Source organism: Lagenorhynchus albirostris, chromosome 8 (assembly GCF_949774975.1).
Source record: "Lagenorhynchus albirostris chromosome 8, mLagAlb1.1, whole genome shotgun sequence".
Classification (NCBI taxonomy): domain Eukaryota; kingdom Metazoa; phylum Chordata; class Mammalia; order Artiodactyla; family Delphinidae; genus Lagenorhynchus; species Lagenorhynchus albirostris.
This window is the reverse complement of record NC_083102.1, coordinates 80,725,977-80,745,204: the sequence shown is the minus strand read 5'-3', so window position 1 is coordinate 80,745,204 and position 19,228 is coordinate 80,725,977. Positions and strand designations below refer to the sequence as shown.

The 19,228-nt window shown below is 39.2% G+C and overlaps 1 protein-coding gene across 4 annotated transcripts in view; it reads right to left on the bottom strand.

Annotated features, from left to right (window-relative positions):
- The window catches only part of CACNA2D1 (calcium voltage-gated channel auxiliary subunit alpha2delta 1), a 521,838-nt gene extending 505,911 nt beyond the window's left edge, over positions 1–15,927 (bottom strand). For all 4 annotated transcript variants that reach the window (XM_060157195.1, XM_060157196.1, XM_060157198.1 and 1 more), the window contains exon 1: positions 15,642–15,927. In XM_060157195.1, coding sequence (XP_060013178.1) covers positions 15,642–15,736 — 95 coding nt within the window. In that variant the 5' untranslated portion in view covers positions 15,737–15,927. The remainder of the gene's footprint in view (positions 1–15,641) is intronic.
- Between the last annotated feature and the right edge of the window lie 3,301 nt (positions 15,928–19,228).

The following is a 19,228-nucleotide window of genomic DNA, read 5'->3' as shown; positions in this document are numbered from 1 at the left end:
AGTTAATGAACTTTTGGGATTTACTTTCCTGACTCCTGACGGGATGGATTGGCACCAATGTGGCAAATCACACTTTGCCTGAGGCAAAAAGGAAGATAGTCATCTGACTGCCTCCAAGAATCTCCAAAGTTTGTGAACATCTAGAGTCAAAGGAGTGAGCATTCCCATTTTCTAGTTTTTGGTGTCTTTAGGATGGTTGTCTAATAATAAAACCCAAGGGAGGAAGAATTCTAAGATGGCTCCCACGCATCATCTACTCTGCTGGAGTGGGGGTGGGACCTGGGGTCAGGAAGAGTTGTCACTCCCATGACTGTTCTGTTATACGACTAAGGTGAAGGGATTCTGTAGATGTAAGTAAGATCCCAAATCACTTGATTCTGAGTTAATCAAAAGAAAGATTATCACAGATGGTCTAACTTAACTAATGAAGGTCCTTAAAAGAGGAACTGGGCCCCCTTTCTGAAAAGAGAGATCTTCCCGCTGGCCTTGAAAGAGTAAACTGCCATGTTGTGAGAAGACCTTTGAGAGGGCCATGTGGGAAGGGAGTGAGGGGCCTTTAGGAGCTGAGAACAAACAGGAAAGGGGAGGTAGTCCTACAACCACAAGTAAGTGTCCACAACCACCAAAGCTTGAAAGAGGAGCAGAAAAGTAGCCCTGGAGAGGAACACAGGCCAGTCAACACCTCACTGCAACCTTATGAGACTGTGAGGAAAGGAACCAGTGAGGCCCTGGCTGGACTCTGTGGAAACAGCTAAATCCTTAAGATTTATGCAAAAAAGATGTGGATCAGACTGTGGAAACTGTGAGAAAAGAAATGTCCATTGTTTGTAACAACTGAGTTTGTGGCAATACATTACACAGTGTAGAAAACACCAAACTAAAATAAATAAGTGAGTCTAGATTACTGAATTCTAAATTCATTTTCTCTCTCAGTCTTCATAAAAGATGCACTTATGAAGATTCTGTCTGATTTGTTTCGTTCACTGTACTTTAAACCAGTGATCACGGTCAGTCTTCAATCTCTTTCGTTTAGTCTGATCCACATCTTTTTTGCATAAATCTTAAGGATTTAGCTGTTTCTCTAACTTCTCTCATTTAGGAATTACCTTACTAGGAGGAAAGCTAATTAAGTGGGCAGAAGGAAAGGCCATACTTAATGTGATTCTGCACACACACCTCTTCCACACTTTAAGATGCATAATGAGGGCTTCCCTGGTGGCGCAGTGGTTAAGAATCTGCCTGCCAATGCAGGGGTCACGGGTTCAAGCCCTGGTCCGGGAAGATCCCACATGCTGTGGAGCAACTAAGCCCGTGCACCACAGCTACTGAGCCTGCGCTCTAGAGCCCATGAGCCACAACTACTGAGCCTGTGTGCCACAACTACTGAAGCCCGCGCACCTAGAGCCTGAGCTCCGCAACAATAGAAGCCACCGCAACGAGAAGCCAGAGCACCACAATGAAGAGTAGCCCCCGCCTGCCGCAACTAGAGAAAGCCCACACACAGCAAAAAAGACCCAATGCAGCCAACAATAAATAAATAAAATAAATTTTAAAAAAAGATGCATAATGAGCCCTAATATTAATTCTCCTTGAAAAAGTATTTTAAACGGTACAATATAATTGATTTATACTCTTCTAAAAACACTTCATAATATTCATTTATTCCTTGGGTAAGACAGGATTATGTGTTTTTTGCTCATCTTAAAAGAAAAAGAAAGCACCATTCTATGTTACACAAGTATCACTATTATTGCTGATATTTAAAAGTTACCATTTTCATACAGTTTGCAACAAGTACTAGAACCATACTGTCAGATGAGAACATCTAGGGCCTATTTCACAGAATCAAGATCTCACATGACAATAGGCCACTAACATTATTTCTCTGCACACAAGAATGCAAGGTCACTGACTTCCTTATATATTTCTTAACGGGCCCTTCAAACAGACAAAGAAAGGAGTCTGGTACCATACCATGCTTGAGTACAATTGGGGAGAGCAGAGTATTAAAAAGGTAGAAAAACATCAAACTTTAGCACTTTTGCTTTCAGAAAGATTGTGAGAGAGAAGACTAAAATGTGAAGGCTGGGGGTGGGACCTTTTCAGAGGCATCCTCAAAGGCAGTGGAGTACTCGGGTACCAAGAAACATCTCGTTTATGTTCAACAGACACGTGACAACTAAGACCTAGTTGTTAGGAAACAGTTGGGCGGTGAGCAATTATAGAAGGTGCTAAAGCCAGGAACTGTTCCTCACAAGATGTTACCTAGGTAGGTCCCACACCTAGTTAGTGGTGGAGGCAAACCGGAACTCAAGTCACCTGACTCCACCAAATTCTCCTGCTTCTAATCAAATTGTATTTATCCAGTACTTTCTATGTGCCGTGCTTCATATGAATTAACATTCTTAATTCTCACAACCACCTGATGAAGTATTAGCAATGAAAGAGTTAACTTGTTCAAGTTACCCAGCTAATAAATGGTAGAACTGAGCTTTGAACCCACATTATTAACCAACTAGGCAAATTCCAAGAGGGAATTAAGCCCTAATGTTCAAAACCATCCATTATTAAGTTCACCTCTATGCCTCTAGAATGGTACTAGCCATGAACCGTTTTTCAGAGAACTGAAAAAATCGTCACTCAAACCATTACCTGTGTTCTGTGGTTCAGATGACAAAACTTGGAAAGGCTGCAACCACACCATAAATAGTCACTTTTTAGAATTTAGAAGTACTCGATAGTCACCTACAGGAACGCAGCTTCACTGATACTCAGCATGGAACCAACATCTAATATTCATACATTACGTGTCTGTGTATATGTGTATATACATACATACACACACATATATTTAGTTATAGTTATACAGTTACATATATATATATATATATAATGTGTTTGCTTGTAATTAAGGCAGGGGTACAGAAACATAAAAATAAAATTGAAAAACAAATACTGAGCAGCCTATTAAACTCAGGTTTTAGATCCCTGTGTATATTATAAAAGCAGACTCTCAGGGGCAAATCTACTTCACTTACGGAAAACAACAGAAGGGGTAGGACCAAATCCAAAGCTTGCAACCCTCAAACTGCCCCTCTGTCACGGTCATTTACACCCAGGGACTCAGCTGGCTTTTAGACACCACACAGACAGGTTGTGTCACCTCTGATAATTTAAGGAGATGAATGACCTCATCTAATTATCAGGCACGGTTTGCACTGTGATGAGTTGCCATTCCCCTATGTTTATTTATCACCATCGAGTATTAATATAAATTTTAAACAATTACTCACCAGCCGACCTTAATACCATGTATCAAACCCCCTGGGAACTGAGCTACACATGCACAATAAAATTTCACCTCATGAAAATTAATTCGGTTTTCTACATTTATATCGACAGGAAAATCAGGTGTTTTGAGAGACAACCAAGCATTCTACATGTTTAATTTAGAGCAATCTGCACACACCCCATTGTGCCCATCCTCCTGAGGCTTCACATGGCCCATTTGTTTGTCTCTCCTAACATTTTCACAGATGCAAGTTTAAGTCAATTCTAATGAAAAGTTATGGCAAAGAAGGGTTGGTATTTTTAAAGTGACAGACGTCATAAGAATTTTACATTCCTTTCTGTGACAAATGTCAAAATGACTGCCATAAAAAGGCAGGTTCCTGGCACTTGAAAACTTGCTGCTTCAATGGTTATCATCAAGTTGTACTCATTAATCATTGGTATTAATGTAAAGTTTCACCTAAAACATCTCTTCCCTCCATGAATCAATTAAAAATGTGCAGCAGAAATTTCATTTAACCGTTTTATTTCTACCAATAAGAGAACAGTGTTTGTGAAAGGCTAAACTCCATTTATATTATAAAGTGAAGGAGTGGGGTTCAATGAGTGTAACTAATCATCAATTGGATGAGTCAAACGAAAATTGGCCTTTTTCAGTATGCTCTTGGCAGTTTTTTTTCTGACTTCTGTGTTCGTTACTAAAAATGCAACTGGTCTCAATTTTACTATTCTGTGCTCGCTCAATTTGCAGGGTTGTCTGAAATCATTTCTATAAACATCGTGGATAGCTTGCTTTATTCACTTTCAAATATTCTGTCTTGAAGCTGAAAACTTCCATCTTTGACAATGAGAGGTTATCAGTGGCAAAGTTGTGACTTTTAAAAACAGACTCAATCTCCTGTGGCACAGACCTCATACAACAGGTGCTGGCTGAAATGTCAAGACGAAGCACATCAAAACCGTGGTCCCTTTTAAGATATAGGTTGCGTCCTGAACCTAGAGACAGAACACTTCACTCACTCTAGTCCACTGCATCTCTTTTCATTTCCTCTTTATGATTAAAGGCTACACAACTTTTTAAGAAGAAACATTTTTAAGGCCTGCTAATAAGCATCCCTTTTCCCATTCATTTCAGCTTTTTCTGAAAGAAAACAACAGACCAAATGATATGTTAGCACAGTAATCTAGCTCACTAACCCTTAGTCATCAATTCATGATCCCTTGAAGACAGAAAAATCACACGTGGTACAAATAATAAAGCCTGGCCATTAAACAGTCCTTCAAGATTCCCCATGCATCCGCTCACTTGATCCCCATGATATAATACTGTGATTCAGGATTAGGTCAATATTACCCTTGTTCTGCAGATGGAGAAGTTGGACTTAGTGTTAAGTCTGCTCTACTTTACACTGACTCCTTTACCCTCTTGGCCGCGTTGCTAGAATATGCAGCCAGCCACAACTGGAGCAGGTAAGATAATGGGTGGAAAGAAATCCAGGCTCCTGCCATGTAAGGGCAGCAAAGTACAGCAGCTAAGTGTAGGAGTCTAGAATCAAGCTGCTTGGGGTCAAATTTTTTCCTAAAAAAAACTCAGAAAAGTCCTTCATACTCAAAACTTTACCTTCCTCATCTATAAAACAGGGATAATACTTATCTTAAGGGACTGACTTAAAGGTTGGATGGATTAAAAAACATGCAGAGTAATTCACAGTGCCTCACATTCAGGAGCTCAAATATGTTAGAAAGCAATGTAACAATAATTGAAAGATAGCTGTAATTATTAGCGTCCAGACTTTCTGTGGGTAGAGACATCAAAATTAGCTCAAGCAAACTGTGAATAGCTATGGAAGAGAAAAAAGAGCAGTCACAAAATGGAAATAAATATCCACCCTAACTCTCCTCAACTCTTGTTACAGACCACAAGGGTGGTTTTTCCACACTGTACTGGGACCAATGAGATCAAGACTGATTCTTAGATCCGCTGGCATTTGCAATCCTAACTGTTCATTCAGTCATCTTGGAAACTCAGGGAACTGCTGTGAGGGCAGCTGCCAGTGATTTTCAGACCTTCAGGAGACCTGAGATGCCTCTGTAAGGGTTGACCAGGGACATGCTTTGCAGGAATATTTGTCAGTGGTTTGTTGTCTTATCAAATTCATTATACTGTTTGGGTTTTTTTTACAAGGATCTGTTTCAATTCAAATTTCTGCCCTCTGCTAAAGAACGGACATGGGGTTTGGGCAGGTGGGGGGCGGCGGGGAGAAGCACGGACAAAGTAGGGCCACAAGTCACCCCTATCTGCCAAAAAATTAATAAGTGATTCAGGCTAAATTGCCAAAATCAAGAACTATTTGTTCTTTTTTTGTTTTCTTTTGCTTGATACTCCTGTAACATCTTTCTATCATCAGCACATACACTTATTAAATCTAATGACATTTTGCAAAACTACATGGGTCTTCAAGATGACAATCTCTATTTAAAAAAAGGAAAGAAAAGAGAAATAAAGACAAAAGAGAACCAAACGTTGCTGTGTCCAAAGGAAATACAGTGATGTACTAGAGTCTTGTTACTTCCTACCAAATAAAGAAAAACTCTGGTCTGTACATCTCAAAATGTGAACATTACTAATGTGCATTTATTACATTTCTGAATCATGCCATTCCTTCTTGAGCATGGAATATATAACTTGGAACATTCCTCCAAAAACATCTCCCAGTAAATTAAAAGTGTATCTATCCTATATTCCAACCATCTGCTTTAATGCTCAAGGCTGTTTCATATTTCAAAAGTTACTTTGTAAGACACTGTTTTTCGTCTTGATCCCTTCCTCAGCTGCCTCGGTTCACCCATCAATCATGGCCTCTTTCATCCCTTTCATCTCTCTGCCATTTGGGCTTCTCTCTCTGACATGCTCAAATCTCCCCTCTGTTAACAGTTATTTAGTTGCCTCTACAACCTCCCCTGCCCCCCAGGAACCTTTTTCTAAGAATTGCTTCTTCCTCTATCCATGGTACTAGCAACTGGCCTGTTGTAGTGCAATACCTCTTAATGAGATTGGACCAGGGTATGAGAAGTGACCCAAGCTCAGGCAACCAAAATCCTTTTTCCAAATCCCAACTCCTGGTCTCAAATGAATGAGCTACAGATGATCATCTGGTCCATATTCAAATTACCAACATATCTTTCTTTAGGAGGCTGTGTTTTGGACTAGGATTCTGGTCTCAAACTGTTTGAAAGCTTCAACAGGGAAAATGTAAACCCTCACAGGCATTCAACAACATGAGGGTCAGGAAGCAGATAAAGTCCGTTTGCGAGGACAGAGAAGAATAAGGAGTCAAACAAAGAAAACCAGAGGCTAGAGCAAGAGACGATCCTAATAAAAGCTCCACCCCTTTCTGTAAGTGTTGGCACATCCTTCACCTTGACTCCCATGACCGACCATCCAGCTCCAACTATCACTGAAAAATATTTCACTTTTTGGTTCAAGACAGTCCTATGGTTTTCTACTACCTGCGATCCCAAATGGCCTATTATAACTCCTATTCTCTAAGCAAAACAAAAGAACGCCAAATCCCTTACACTATCTTCCTCTGAACTTGCTACTCTCTCCCTTTCCTCACATTGTCAAGTTCCTTTAAAGAACAATCTGCACTTGCTGCCTTCATATTCTCACCTGCTACCAACTCTTCAAGGCAAGGAAACCATGCTTGCATCCAAAACATTCTACTGAAACTGCTGTCTCATCAGCAACGACCTGGTGATCTCCTTAAAGGGCTCATCTTATCCAAATCTCTCTGCAATATGAAGGATCAAGACTCTTCTTTTGAAACTCACAGTGCCTATCATAATAGATACCAAATAGATATTCGCTAAATGAATGAATGGACCCATTTTCTGGCTTCAAAGTTACTCAATTCGCCTCCAAATCTGCTTCAGATACATATTTCCAATGGCCCAATAGTCATCTACAGAGACACCACAAACTCAAAATGTCCAACAGCGAGCATGTTACTTTCACCCCACCACCAACTTGCTATTACTCCTCTGTGTCTAGTCTAGGAAGTTCAGTATAACATGATCTACCTGTTAAAGAGCCTGGAGCCATCTCCAACACTTCTCTCTTCCTGATTCCCCCAATCCCATAACCAATAGCACCTGAATATTTACCTCTACAATATGTTTCATCCCTGCTTTGCTTTCCCACTGCCACTATTCTCTTTAGACAATGGGCATCTCTCACTCTGGGATGCTGCAAGAGTCTACTAACTGCTCCCATTGTCCCTGCTTAGAATATTGTCTCTTTAATCCATTTTCTACATACTATGATTCAAAACCTATTAATTTTATTTTTAATTAAATAAAAGTCTTAGGATGAAAGCCAAATTTGAGTACCCAGAGCTGGGCTACCACAAATGTCTGTGTGCTGTGAACAATGCCCGACTCCCCTTTGGGTCACGTAGGAAGAGAGTTCTGATGCAAAAATTGTATCACCTAGACTCAGGCTCACGATTCGGTCCCATCAACATCTCTTCCCACCCAGGAGTCCTATGCCTGACATGAAACAGCCCGGGCGTATTTCTTCACCACATTATGTGCTTTTTCTTGATCACGCTTTGTCAGATTCCACTGCTTCACAATCAGCCTGGAGTTGGGAATGTCTTCCTTGGGGACTCTCTTCCTCAATGTGGATTCTCAGCATGTAGTTCAGTGCACTACATAATTTGCTCTGAATAATAGTAATTGCATTAATCATTGAATTAAATTACATTTGATGCTAAAAATCTTTGAAACAGGAGACATTAAAAGAGCATAAATCAAAACTATTTTTAAAAAGTAAGACGTACTATGTACTTAGAGGTCTAAATAGTCTTCAGTGTACTACCTAGAAGCCTAGAACCTGCAAGCTATTTCATTTCTTATAATCTAAGGGATGGAATTTACTAATGGAATTTCTTTCTTGATTATTAGCATTTAAGGTTTTAATAAAGTGTTATACTAATATTTCTTATCTAATGAACCACTTTACCAGGTACTAATATTTCTTATCCAATGAACCATTTTCCCAGAGTTATATAAAAAATAAGAACGCTTGTTTCTATTTTTTGAGCTCTAGACCATTTTACTGTCTTTGGTTTCTAAGGTGAATTTCCATATATGAATATTTAGGTCTCTAAAAACAATGTGCAGTAAACAATATTTCCAGGATGATCGAGCTCACATGGAAAATGGGAAAAAAGAAGAAAATAAAGTAAAGCAAAACAAACTAAAATAACTAACTGCCAACCTTTAGCATCTTTAATGTAACTTTGCACCTCGCTAATCTGAGGGCTCCTCTGCTCCACTTACACACGCATCATTCCTCACAGCATCTCCACCATAACGCCTCTTTTTTTTTTAATAAATTTATTTATTTGTTTATTTTTGGCTACGTTGGGTCTTTGTTGCGGTGTGCAGGCTCGTCATTGTGGTGGCTTCTCTTGTTGCAGAGCACGAGCTCTAGGCATGCGGGCTTCAGTAGCTGTGGCACTTGGGCTCTAGAGCGCAGGCTCAGTAGCTGTGGTGCACGGGCTTAGTTGCTCCGCAGCATGTGGGATCTTCCCCGACCAGGGCTCGAACCCGTGTCCCCTGAACTGCCAGGTGGATTCTTAACCACTGCGCCACCAGGGAAGTCCCACCACCACACCACCTCTTGATTATTTTTTTAAAACAGATTTTCCCAGTGTGCATAAGCTCATTTATTTTACTGAGCCATTCCTCCTCTGATCCTCAAAATGAAACATCATTAATGTCTAACCATCCCTTTATATAGCCTGACAGAGGACAACCTCAACAGCTCGCTTCACTCTTTCCCCAATTATCCCCACAGTATGTGGGCAAATGTCAAAGGAACAACAGTCTAGGCCGTTTAACAATTTTGGTGAAAGTGTTGATAATGTATTAGAGATTTATCTATGCATCAAAATCCCTCAACAATTTCCCTATAGAGAGAAAAATCTAGTAGTAAGAGATCCCCGACACAGTGAGTGAAGATTCAAGTGCACAGGACCCAAAATTGAGGTCTGGTCACAGGTAACCTGATGGAAAACAAACCAAAACTTTTTCTCCATTTGACTTGATGTTATGTACAAATAATAATAAACTATGACGAATAGTAATTGTGTCTGTGTCTGTGTGTGTGTGTCTGTGTGTGTGTGTGTGTGTGTGTGTGCGTGTAAGAAAGAGAAAGAGAAGAATTAGTAATTAATTATTTGAATAAAAGAATTCAGGAATTATTTTTCAAAATTTGCCAGGAGACTACTGTAATAAATTTTTAATTACTCAAGAACTTCAGATAAACAGTAGGATTATCCCCAAATCTGAATCATTTTAAATGGGCAACACCATTATTTTCCACTGCCATCATTTCTAGTTTAAGTTGTTCTTCCATTTATGATATAGAATTTAAAATGTATCTGAATTTTTTTAATCCAGCAGAAGCATATGGTTAAAAAAAAAGAAAAAACCAGCAGAAGCAAATGTTAAAATAACATTTAGCCAGAAATATCCCACATTCATATTCAAAGAGAACTTTAAAATATTGCTTCATATATAACAGCCTGATTCTGTATTATTGAAATTAACTATAAAAGAGTGCCAGTTTGTTGAGGCCACAATGTCAATCTTTTCCTTGTTTATAATCTTGTTAGAATCTATATAAATGGCAAATTTTAAAGGAGCAGTGGAATTGAACTACCACAAATAACATAAAGCCTATAAGAAAAACCTAAAAGTTCAGGGTTTACAAACAAAATTTTAAAACCTGTGCAAGTTCTATCCCTGAATCCTAAAACACGGTGCGTCAAATGTTTAATTCTTAAAAATTTCAAAGTATCCCATAATTAAATGGCAGAAATAAAATTGCTTAGTATGCAAAGACCTTTTAATAAGAGCCCAACACTTCAAGTACAATAGTCCCTTCCTCATATTTGTTTTGCTTAACAGACTGCAAGCCTATCTTTAGAACCACGTTTCTGTTGTTACTCATCAATTATGTTAATAACTTGTCCAACAGGACCTGAACAGTTTCAATAGCTCATCTGATTCTCTTAAAAAAATTATTCTTAAATGCTGGTGTTATAAAAATATTCTGAATGAGATTTACTCCCCATAAACAGTTGTGGATTGGCAGAGAGCTTTCAGCATGCACCTTTGTTAACAACCTTACCTTACTCAGGTTCTTCTACCCTAGCAAAACACCTGAAGAAGTTTAAAAATAAATACGTGTGTGTACACATATATATACATAGAGAAAGACATAGACACATAAAATATTATCTATTAAATAGAATACTACAGTAAGATAAACTAGACAAATTATATAATGATGCAATGTTAACATATTTTGGACCCTCAAGGAAAAGGTGGTAAGTACAATATTTTTCACAAAGTGCTACCAATTTCATCTCAATTAACACTGAAGTCAATCACTATTTTTCCTTAAACTCTGTAAACAATATGACACAATAATTTCCAGGTTTTGTGCACACAGAAGAAAACATGAACCATGTGTAAGCTACATGGTTGACTATCTCGGTGCAGTTCCAAGTTTATTGGAAAGCAACCATATGAAAGCTTAGGGAACAGTTGTGGTACTATGCATAAATAGTCCAGGAAAAGAAAGACTCGCTCACACAGTGTGACACAGTGCCTGATACATACCATATGCCTTAGGTAAGTGTGCAATAAATGTAACAGAACAGAGGTCATTCCCCATGGTAAGCAGCTTACATGCTTTTTGAAGTACTTGGATAGACATCTCTTTTATTACAAATGATGGAAGGCTGTCACTTTAATAACAATAAAATGTTACTCTTCAGAAATACTGAAACAAATTCTGATTTTTTTTTCCAAACTTCTATCTAAGAATGCTCATATCAGAGTTGATTATGTCCACACATGGAAGACACTGAAAGAAATCAACAAACTGGACAATATGCCTAAAATATTTCACTTTAACCATTTAAATCCCTACTTTCTAGGTTATAAGAAGTTTGACGACACATATTAGGTACAAGATGTGAATTCAGAAGAACAGATTACTTTCTTGAATATTTGCATCTGTATTGAAAAATAAGAAGAACAGAAATTTCTGTGCATGTGTTGAATATAGAAATACTCCAGAGAACACATTAATTTAAATAATACGGTTTGTTATGGGCATGTGTTTTGGTATTATTTTTTAAATTCCTAAATGCATTGTCATTTCTTATGACTATATACTTCTAAATGTAATCAGTCAATTTGAATACATAATTTCCACGTGTTATTTATGTTTCTGCAAAACATCACCATGTGTAAACCCTAGAAGGAAGAGGATTTTATGTTATTTTTATCAATGTTGGAGAAGTATTGGAAAGGCGTCTACAAAGAAAGGTCTCTTTGAAGAAAGAGAGTGGTAAAGTTTTTACCTATTTTCAAAATGAACAACTTGCGATAGAATCTGATTTTATATGTATTTATTAAATTAAAATTAAATTGGTGAAAGCCATAGGAAAATAAAAAAGGCACATTTTATTTCCTTTTATAAACCATAATAAGCTTAGATTCTTGTACCTTCCCAAAAATGTTTTTTTAGACTGTATCCATTTCAGTCTGCCTAATGCTCATTCAAATGCCTATCAAAACAGCTACCCATATAACCATGTATAAACATTACTAAATTTAATATCATGTTATTACTTGTCTGGAAGAATATATCTACTGTTGCATATTTTAAATGTACACCTCTGGAACAATAAATGTTGTCATCTGGTTAAGCTGATGAAAACTAATCAAAGATCTGAGAAAAGGATTTATTAATGTTCATTGTTTTTAGGTATTATTTCACATTTAATACTGTATCTCATATTTTATCATAAGGCACATTTCCTTCTCTATGTTGTATGTGAATGAGAATAATTATATCACTTCTAACATATGAAAAAGATATCCATTCCAAAGTTATGACACAGAATTTATTTTCTGTAGACTTTACATGTACATTTGTCTAATAATAGAAAAATATTTATATCCTAAGCAGTCAAACCCCAAAGTACTATTCTTTTATGAGATTTTATGCTTATTTCCTACAGATACCAGTAATTCTTACTAATATATTTATCCCATTATATAGTTTAAACATATTAAAATTCCCATATACCAAAGGGCTCACAGCCAATTATTCTGGACTGATTGGCATTTTGATACGACTGAGATAAAAGTTTAACATGAATAGTAGTTATAACTATGTGCTTTTTTTAAAAACTGGATTTGTAAATAGATTCTAAAATTAGGAGCGACCGATTTAAATTAACATTACAATACTGGCTACCATACTTATTATCCTGAGATTTAAAATAGAAGTGTTTTCACATATGTGCCAAAAAATTATTTCTAAAGCAAGGGAGAATTCCCTTTAGAAAACTACATTTTAAACTATCAATATAACATGTGCATACTATAACATGAAAATGATGTACTTTCCACTCATATACAAACCAATATGCACTAGGTGGCTGCTACCAGATGGCATATTTACGTTTCACACCTTATTGAAACAATCACTGCCAAAAGAAAAACCTAACCTAGCAAAAGAATTGTATCAAAATTCCTTCCTTCGAAAAAAAAAACCCAGTTTTTTTAGTGTTATCTCTTAGAACAGTTTAACTACTATTTTAATTCAGAATATGCTACATGAGAATGTATGTTAAACCAGAGAAAATTAAAGAAAATATTTAGAATGGTATTTATGTTTTATTACAATAATACTTAACCCCTTAATATTATTGTAAACATTCTAAAAAACAAAAACTTTCGTATTACTAATTCTAATTCAGGTCCCACTCCCATGAGTGCATAATGAATTTTATACTGTGTTGATGGCATATTCTTCCTCTTCTGATGATAAAAACTTCTTATATTACTTTTTCTGGAAAAAATAAAATGATCAAAAAACCAAAAGAATTTACTAATGATTTCCAGAGAAATGTATATATAGAAGCACAATAATTTGCCTTTAGTGACACTATAATCTTTGTACTGAGTTTTTAATGAACTTGGAATTTTTCCCAAAGATTTGAGATTTATCCTGATAAATTCTCTGCATCAACTCTTTTCTTGCAAGAAAAGTAAACAGCACCACATCTTAATAAAATTAGTGCTGTATTTTTTTTAATTTCATAAAGTTTACTCAGAAATACAACATGAAGTACAAATGTCAACTCTCATTTCTCCTTTCCTCAGGTTACTAACTTTTCAAAAAAATAAAGATGCATAAGCCTTACAAAAACATTGCCAATATTTCCTAAAAGAGACTGACTTAGCTCTACAAAATCTTTTATTAAGCTCTTTTTTACAAAATAATTAGTGTTTCATATTATTTGAAAATATCTTAAATTTTCATTGTTAAAAAATAAATTTCAAATCTTTTCAAAGAAAAGAAACTGTGGCTTCCTAAGTCCTATTTTTGCCCACTATTTATTTTCTTTCTTGTCTTTAGTGAATTTCTGACCATGAAAATTGAGCTATTTTAATTTTAGGAAAACATTTATTGCAGATGTCCTTCTTACAACAAGGATTCTTTTATTAATATTTTAGCATGGTCTGTTCAGGAATAAAAGGTTGTATTTTGTAGCACCTTAAAAAGTCATAGTTTTCCCCAATGGTGTGATGAAGCATTCCCTCCAAATGAGAGAAATATTGGTAAATTGTCAGTTAAAAATAACGCTTTAAAAATGTGTAAACTGAACACACTGACTGCTTTAAAGCGCCACTTCTTTGACACAAAATGCAAGCGACTCACTTGAGTTCTAGCTTTACAGGCCAAGCTACAAAGAGACTAAAGAAACAAATATATAGAAGTGTAATTTCTTAATAAGAGTGAATAATTTTGAAGCATCTTCGGTGTAATTCTTACTCTTTTCATGTTTCAAAATATCCGCTTGGAACATCCTGCCAATTACAGGAAGATCTACAGATGGCATTTAGCCTCGTGCTTCATAACAAAAAGCATCTGCACTCATTTTTATGGAAGATTATCTAAAATGTACATGACTGTAAATCAATGACAAAAATATTAGACATTCCCCTTAGCCGGGTTAGAACGTGCATCCTTCAGATTCTTGCACTGACACCTAATGTAATAAATACTTTAAGCTGAACCTTAAATAATAGCTGCAGGATTTCAACTGGTAAAGATTCACGGTTAGTATCCACCACAAACTCCAGTATTCAGCACTTGGCCAACAAAGGACAGCAAATAATTCCCAATAGCAAAAATACCGGGAAGGCTACCTTGGGCTTTGTTTTTGTTATGTAAAATTAATTAAAGTGACTCATCCACTTCCGATTACCTTCTCTTAGAGGCTTTAAAGTAGCTTCAAGAACCAAAAAAAAAATTCTTTCCCAGAATGCCTGATAGGCTATTCCGCGCATTTAAAAATATGTGTATATTTATATGTGCCACTGACTTTGTCTTTTTTCCAGCCTAAAAGAGAATTATTATTTTTCATTCCCTTCCTGCCCTGTAACTATACAGCTACCTTCAAACACTCTATTTCCAGAACAGCAGCGAGGTTTTTTTTAAGCTATTTTAGAAATGGTATAAATAAGAGAAAATTGCAGGAGACTGGAAACACTCAGTCCCTCCCCCAAAGAATAGGTTCTATTCATTCTAAGAACAGGAACCGCTTGTCCTACGGCACTTAAATGTTTCAAATAGAGGGTGAGGGAGGTTGGGTGGCACGGTCCCGGTACCTGCGAGTCCCTGGGGTGGACAGCACCTCTACCGCGTGAAGCGAGCACTCCTCTCATCAGGAAGGCTGTCGAGCGCGCCCAGTAATTTGGGATCCAAACGAGTTTGGATACCACAGCAATTAGTGAGCATCCCAGAGGCCAAGTGCGGGGAAAGTGCGGGAAAAGTCCACGCTACCCTGGCCAGCCTGCAATTACCTATGTGCAAAATACCCAACCCAAACACAACTTTTTATAGGACTGGGTTTGATGAGAGCGGGTATCTGGCTGGAAACTTTTCCCACAGTACACCTAAACTCTTTTAAGTCCAAGGAATCCTTTTAGAGATGGGCTGAGGCGCCGCGAGTCGTTGGCGGACGTTCCCCAGGACAGCCCGGCCCCGCCGAGGCTCCCAAGACGCGGGCTCGGTGCGCATTCCGGCGGCGAGCAGCGCGCACCTCCCGCTCGGCCTCTCCAGAACCAAGTCCGGCTCACTGCCCACCCCCCACGGGCAGAGAAGCCCCTCAACTCGGGAATGGAGCCCACGCCGGGCTTCCGCTGCACCCCTCGGCCCGCACTCCCCGCCCTGCCCGGGCACTTACGTGACGGCCGAAGGAAACGGCTCCTCAGATGAGGGGCCGATCAGCAAAGATTGGAAAAGTGTCAGAGTCAAGGCCAGCAGGCAGCCAGCAGCCATCTTCGCTATCGAAGATCAATCTCGCCTCCCTTCCCAGCCTGGAGAAGGACCGGTGTTGGAAACCACGGGAGGAGAAGGAGCACGGTCAGCCCAAACCGCGGGCGTCTGAGGGCCGGCGCGCCCAGGGCCGGGACCCGGACGCGGGCTCGCGCCGGGGGCTGCAGGGGCAAAGCCCGGCGCGGGGGAAGGGGCGGCGGCGGGCGGACCCACTAGCGCGCGTCGGCTGCTCTGCGCCGCGGCTGCCTCGCCGCCGCCGCCATCAAGGGCGACTTTGGAAACAGACCTGGGCAAGCCCGCCGGCGCTCGCGCTCTCGCTCCCTCTCGGTTTCCTCCTTGATTTATTCCCGCGATTGCCGTGGAGAAAGCGGGGGCGGAGGCGGGGGCGGAGAAGGGGTGACGGCACTGGGGAGGGGTGGGGTGGCTGCAGGAATGGGGGAATGGCAGGCGGAGAGACTTGTGGCAGAGAGAGAGAGAAAGGCTCCGTCTGGCTTCTCTGGGCAAGTCGGAGGGAGGCGGCTGGGGGTGGGCAGCGGGAGGGCTGGGCGTCAGAGCAGTCGGGCGGAGACGGGCCGGAGCAGCCCTCCATACAAGGGAGACAGGAACTCCCAAAGTCGGCGCCGGCTTGCCCCAGCCGCCCGGCGCGCGGAGGCGGAGCGGAGCCGGCCCAGCGGGGCTCCCCGGGGACCGCCAGCTGCCCGCAGGGTATCCACAGGCTGCAGGGGCTCCGGCCGAGCACTTGGCTCGTGGCTTTGGGGGTTATTTTTGCCCAGGCAGGCAGCGTTCCCCCGGCCCTTCTCCCAGACGCAGAATCCACCGCCTGCCTAGGAATCATGGAGAAGTGATTTGACAACAAATGTAGGAGGGGTTTGTATTTGCATTTTAAAGCACCACTTTTGACTCCCTACCAGGTGGCACTGTTTATTTGCCCGGGAGTGCCAAAGGCTAGAGCCTCCGGCGTGGCTGAGTGCCAGTTGTGGCGGCGGCCCCACGCCCCGGTACCGCTCACCTGGCAAGACAGAGCCTCGGGATCCGGGCTGAGGACAGTCAGAGAAGGACCTGATGCTGTAAAATCCTCCTAGCCCTGCCGTGTGGTAGGACAGGGGTGAAGGGACGAATTCTACACCCAGGGAGCATAGTGCCGTGACAAAGGCTTTGTAACTACCTCCAAAAAGTCCCGAATGCCCTGGTCTGGCCGGTGGGCTGCCCTGCCTTGACAATGTTGCTACAGGATGAGTTCACTTTGTCCCGGTGAGGGCATTAAAAGGGTAAGCAACAGGAACAGGTGGCAATTTGCAAAATGCCCCTGAAATATGGAGGAGGAATTAAGAGAGGGAGAGAGAGCTAGAGAGTAGAAGTCTGCGGACCAGTTTCACCTCCATCCCCAGGAGAAGCAGTGGCAGGCGTGCCCGGGCCTTCTCGTAGGAAAAAACAGAAGGGTCTTGGGTTAGGCCTCTTTTCCCGACCACACAGGCCTCCTTCAGGAAGGCGCTGATGTACCAGGTGGAAAGGTTTCCTTGAACATCTTAAATTCTTAAGCCCCTTGTAGTAGTATATTAGAGCACTTTTGACACCATTCCTGATGGAAAAAAAAAAAGGCCATCTTGCATATGCGTAAAAGGTGTCATTATGGGGAGGCCGTCAGATTTTTAATTAGCCTTTCTTTAGTTTCAGTAGAGCTTATGAAAACAGAAGGACATTTATTAATTCGTAATTGATTTTCCATCTCTCTAAAGGCAACCTCCCCAAATAGGGAAGACTGATAGTACTTACTAGCAACGTTTTAAAAGGTGATGCGATTTTATGATTCTTGACCCAGTGATTTTTCCTTCCCCCTTACCTCTCTTTTTTGTGTGTGTGTGCCTTATTTGTTTTCTTTAAATTCTCTACATCTCTATCTTGCTCTGTTTCTTCTTACTCTGAGTGGCCTCATAAAAGGCACCCCACTGTGACTTGAGTAGCATATGAGAGATGAAGTGGGATGGAATGAGATTGAGAACTTGAGCTCAGATGGATATTTTAAATAACTGAAGGTAGCTTTCCACTCCAAAATTAGAGAACTAAATAGTCAAGTCCAGCTTTTTTTTTTTTTAAATGATTCAAAAGCAGATTTTCTTCCCCAGCATGGGGATTAGGAATGGCAGAATTAGATGCCCATTACTGTCTACATGATATGTTGGTATCATAATAGCCACACTGCAGAAAACTATTATATTCTGTCAATTATTTCAATAATGACTTCAGACTTCCTACTAAGGTACACCATTTCCAATTTTATATGTTTAAGAGAAAGAGCTTAAGGAATAAGAGAATGTAATAAAGTTCTAGAGAAGGTAAGACAGGCTTCATTATTAACTTTGTTGGCCTTTGAGCCAAATCGCAATTTCTTTGGATCACTCTGATGAAGCACTGTGTTCTCTAATATCTGAAGCTGTTGAAGAAAGATATTGCTCCTGCAGTTCTTTCTGAAAGGGTTGGTTGTCAACTATAAGCCTAAATCATTGCTTAATGCTCTGTTTTGAAGTTTGCCTTTAATTGCTTTTTATCAACCTAAAGCTTTTTTTAATGAGGATATTCAAAATGTGGCTTTGTTTCTAGTGTATGAAAGGTAAACCAAGACCATTTTCACAACATAGCATTATGTGTCTACCGGATTAACCATAGCCTTCCATAATGCACTGTTTCTGTTCAGTTATTTTGGAAAATTCCATGAAAATCAGATCCTATCCCATTAATTTTAATAAAATTTTATTAAGTCACCAAAATTTGCCATTCAAGATAAAATGTTTATAAATCATAAAGATTGATGACAAAGCTGGAATTATGGGCTGTGAGCAAGAAGTGAAAAATCAGTATCTACTATTCATTTAAGAGGAAATATTCTGATAAAGATTAGTTAAGAGTTACAGATGTTTGTATTTAATCATTTCTTTAATAAAGTTTAAAGATCTCATGCAGAGCACTGACTTTTATTTATGACATATTCATGATGTGTAACTTTTGTCTGACTATCAATTTCTATTATATGTAAATATTTAATTTGTTCATATACATTTCATTTTTATTAATTAAAAATGAACTAAGAAAAATATGAACATAATAGCCACAAAATGTTCCCTATTACTCCCTTTTTGTTTTAGGTTATACTATGTATATTGGTAGCATAAAATTCTATTGATATTTCTGTTGTATTTTTCTGTAAGTATGCATGTATAAGAATACATACATTTTTGTATGTATGTATGCATAAGCATGCTTTTTATTATTTATTTTGCAGTACATCAAATTAATTTCTTCAATATTTTGGATTAAAGAATAGGACAAAGAAACTCTAAAAATGGCCTCTCTTTCTTTTTCCTTTTTTTTCCCTCTCATGTACAAACACAGACACAGACACTAGAATGGAAAATAATTCTCCTTGGCTAGAGAAGTTTTAAAGGAAATGATGAATTTTCTAGCTTTTTAGCATATCTTAAGAAAAGTAAGGGAACAACT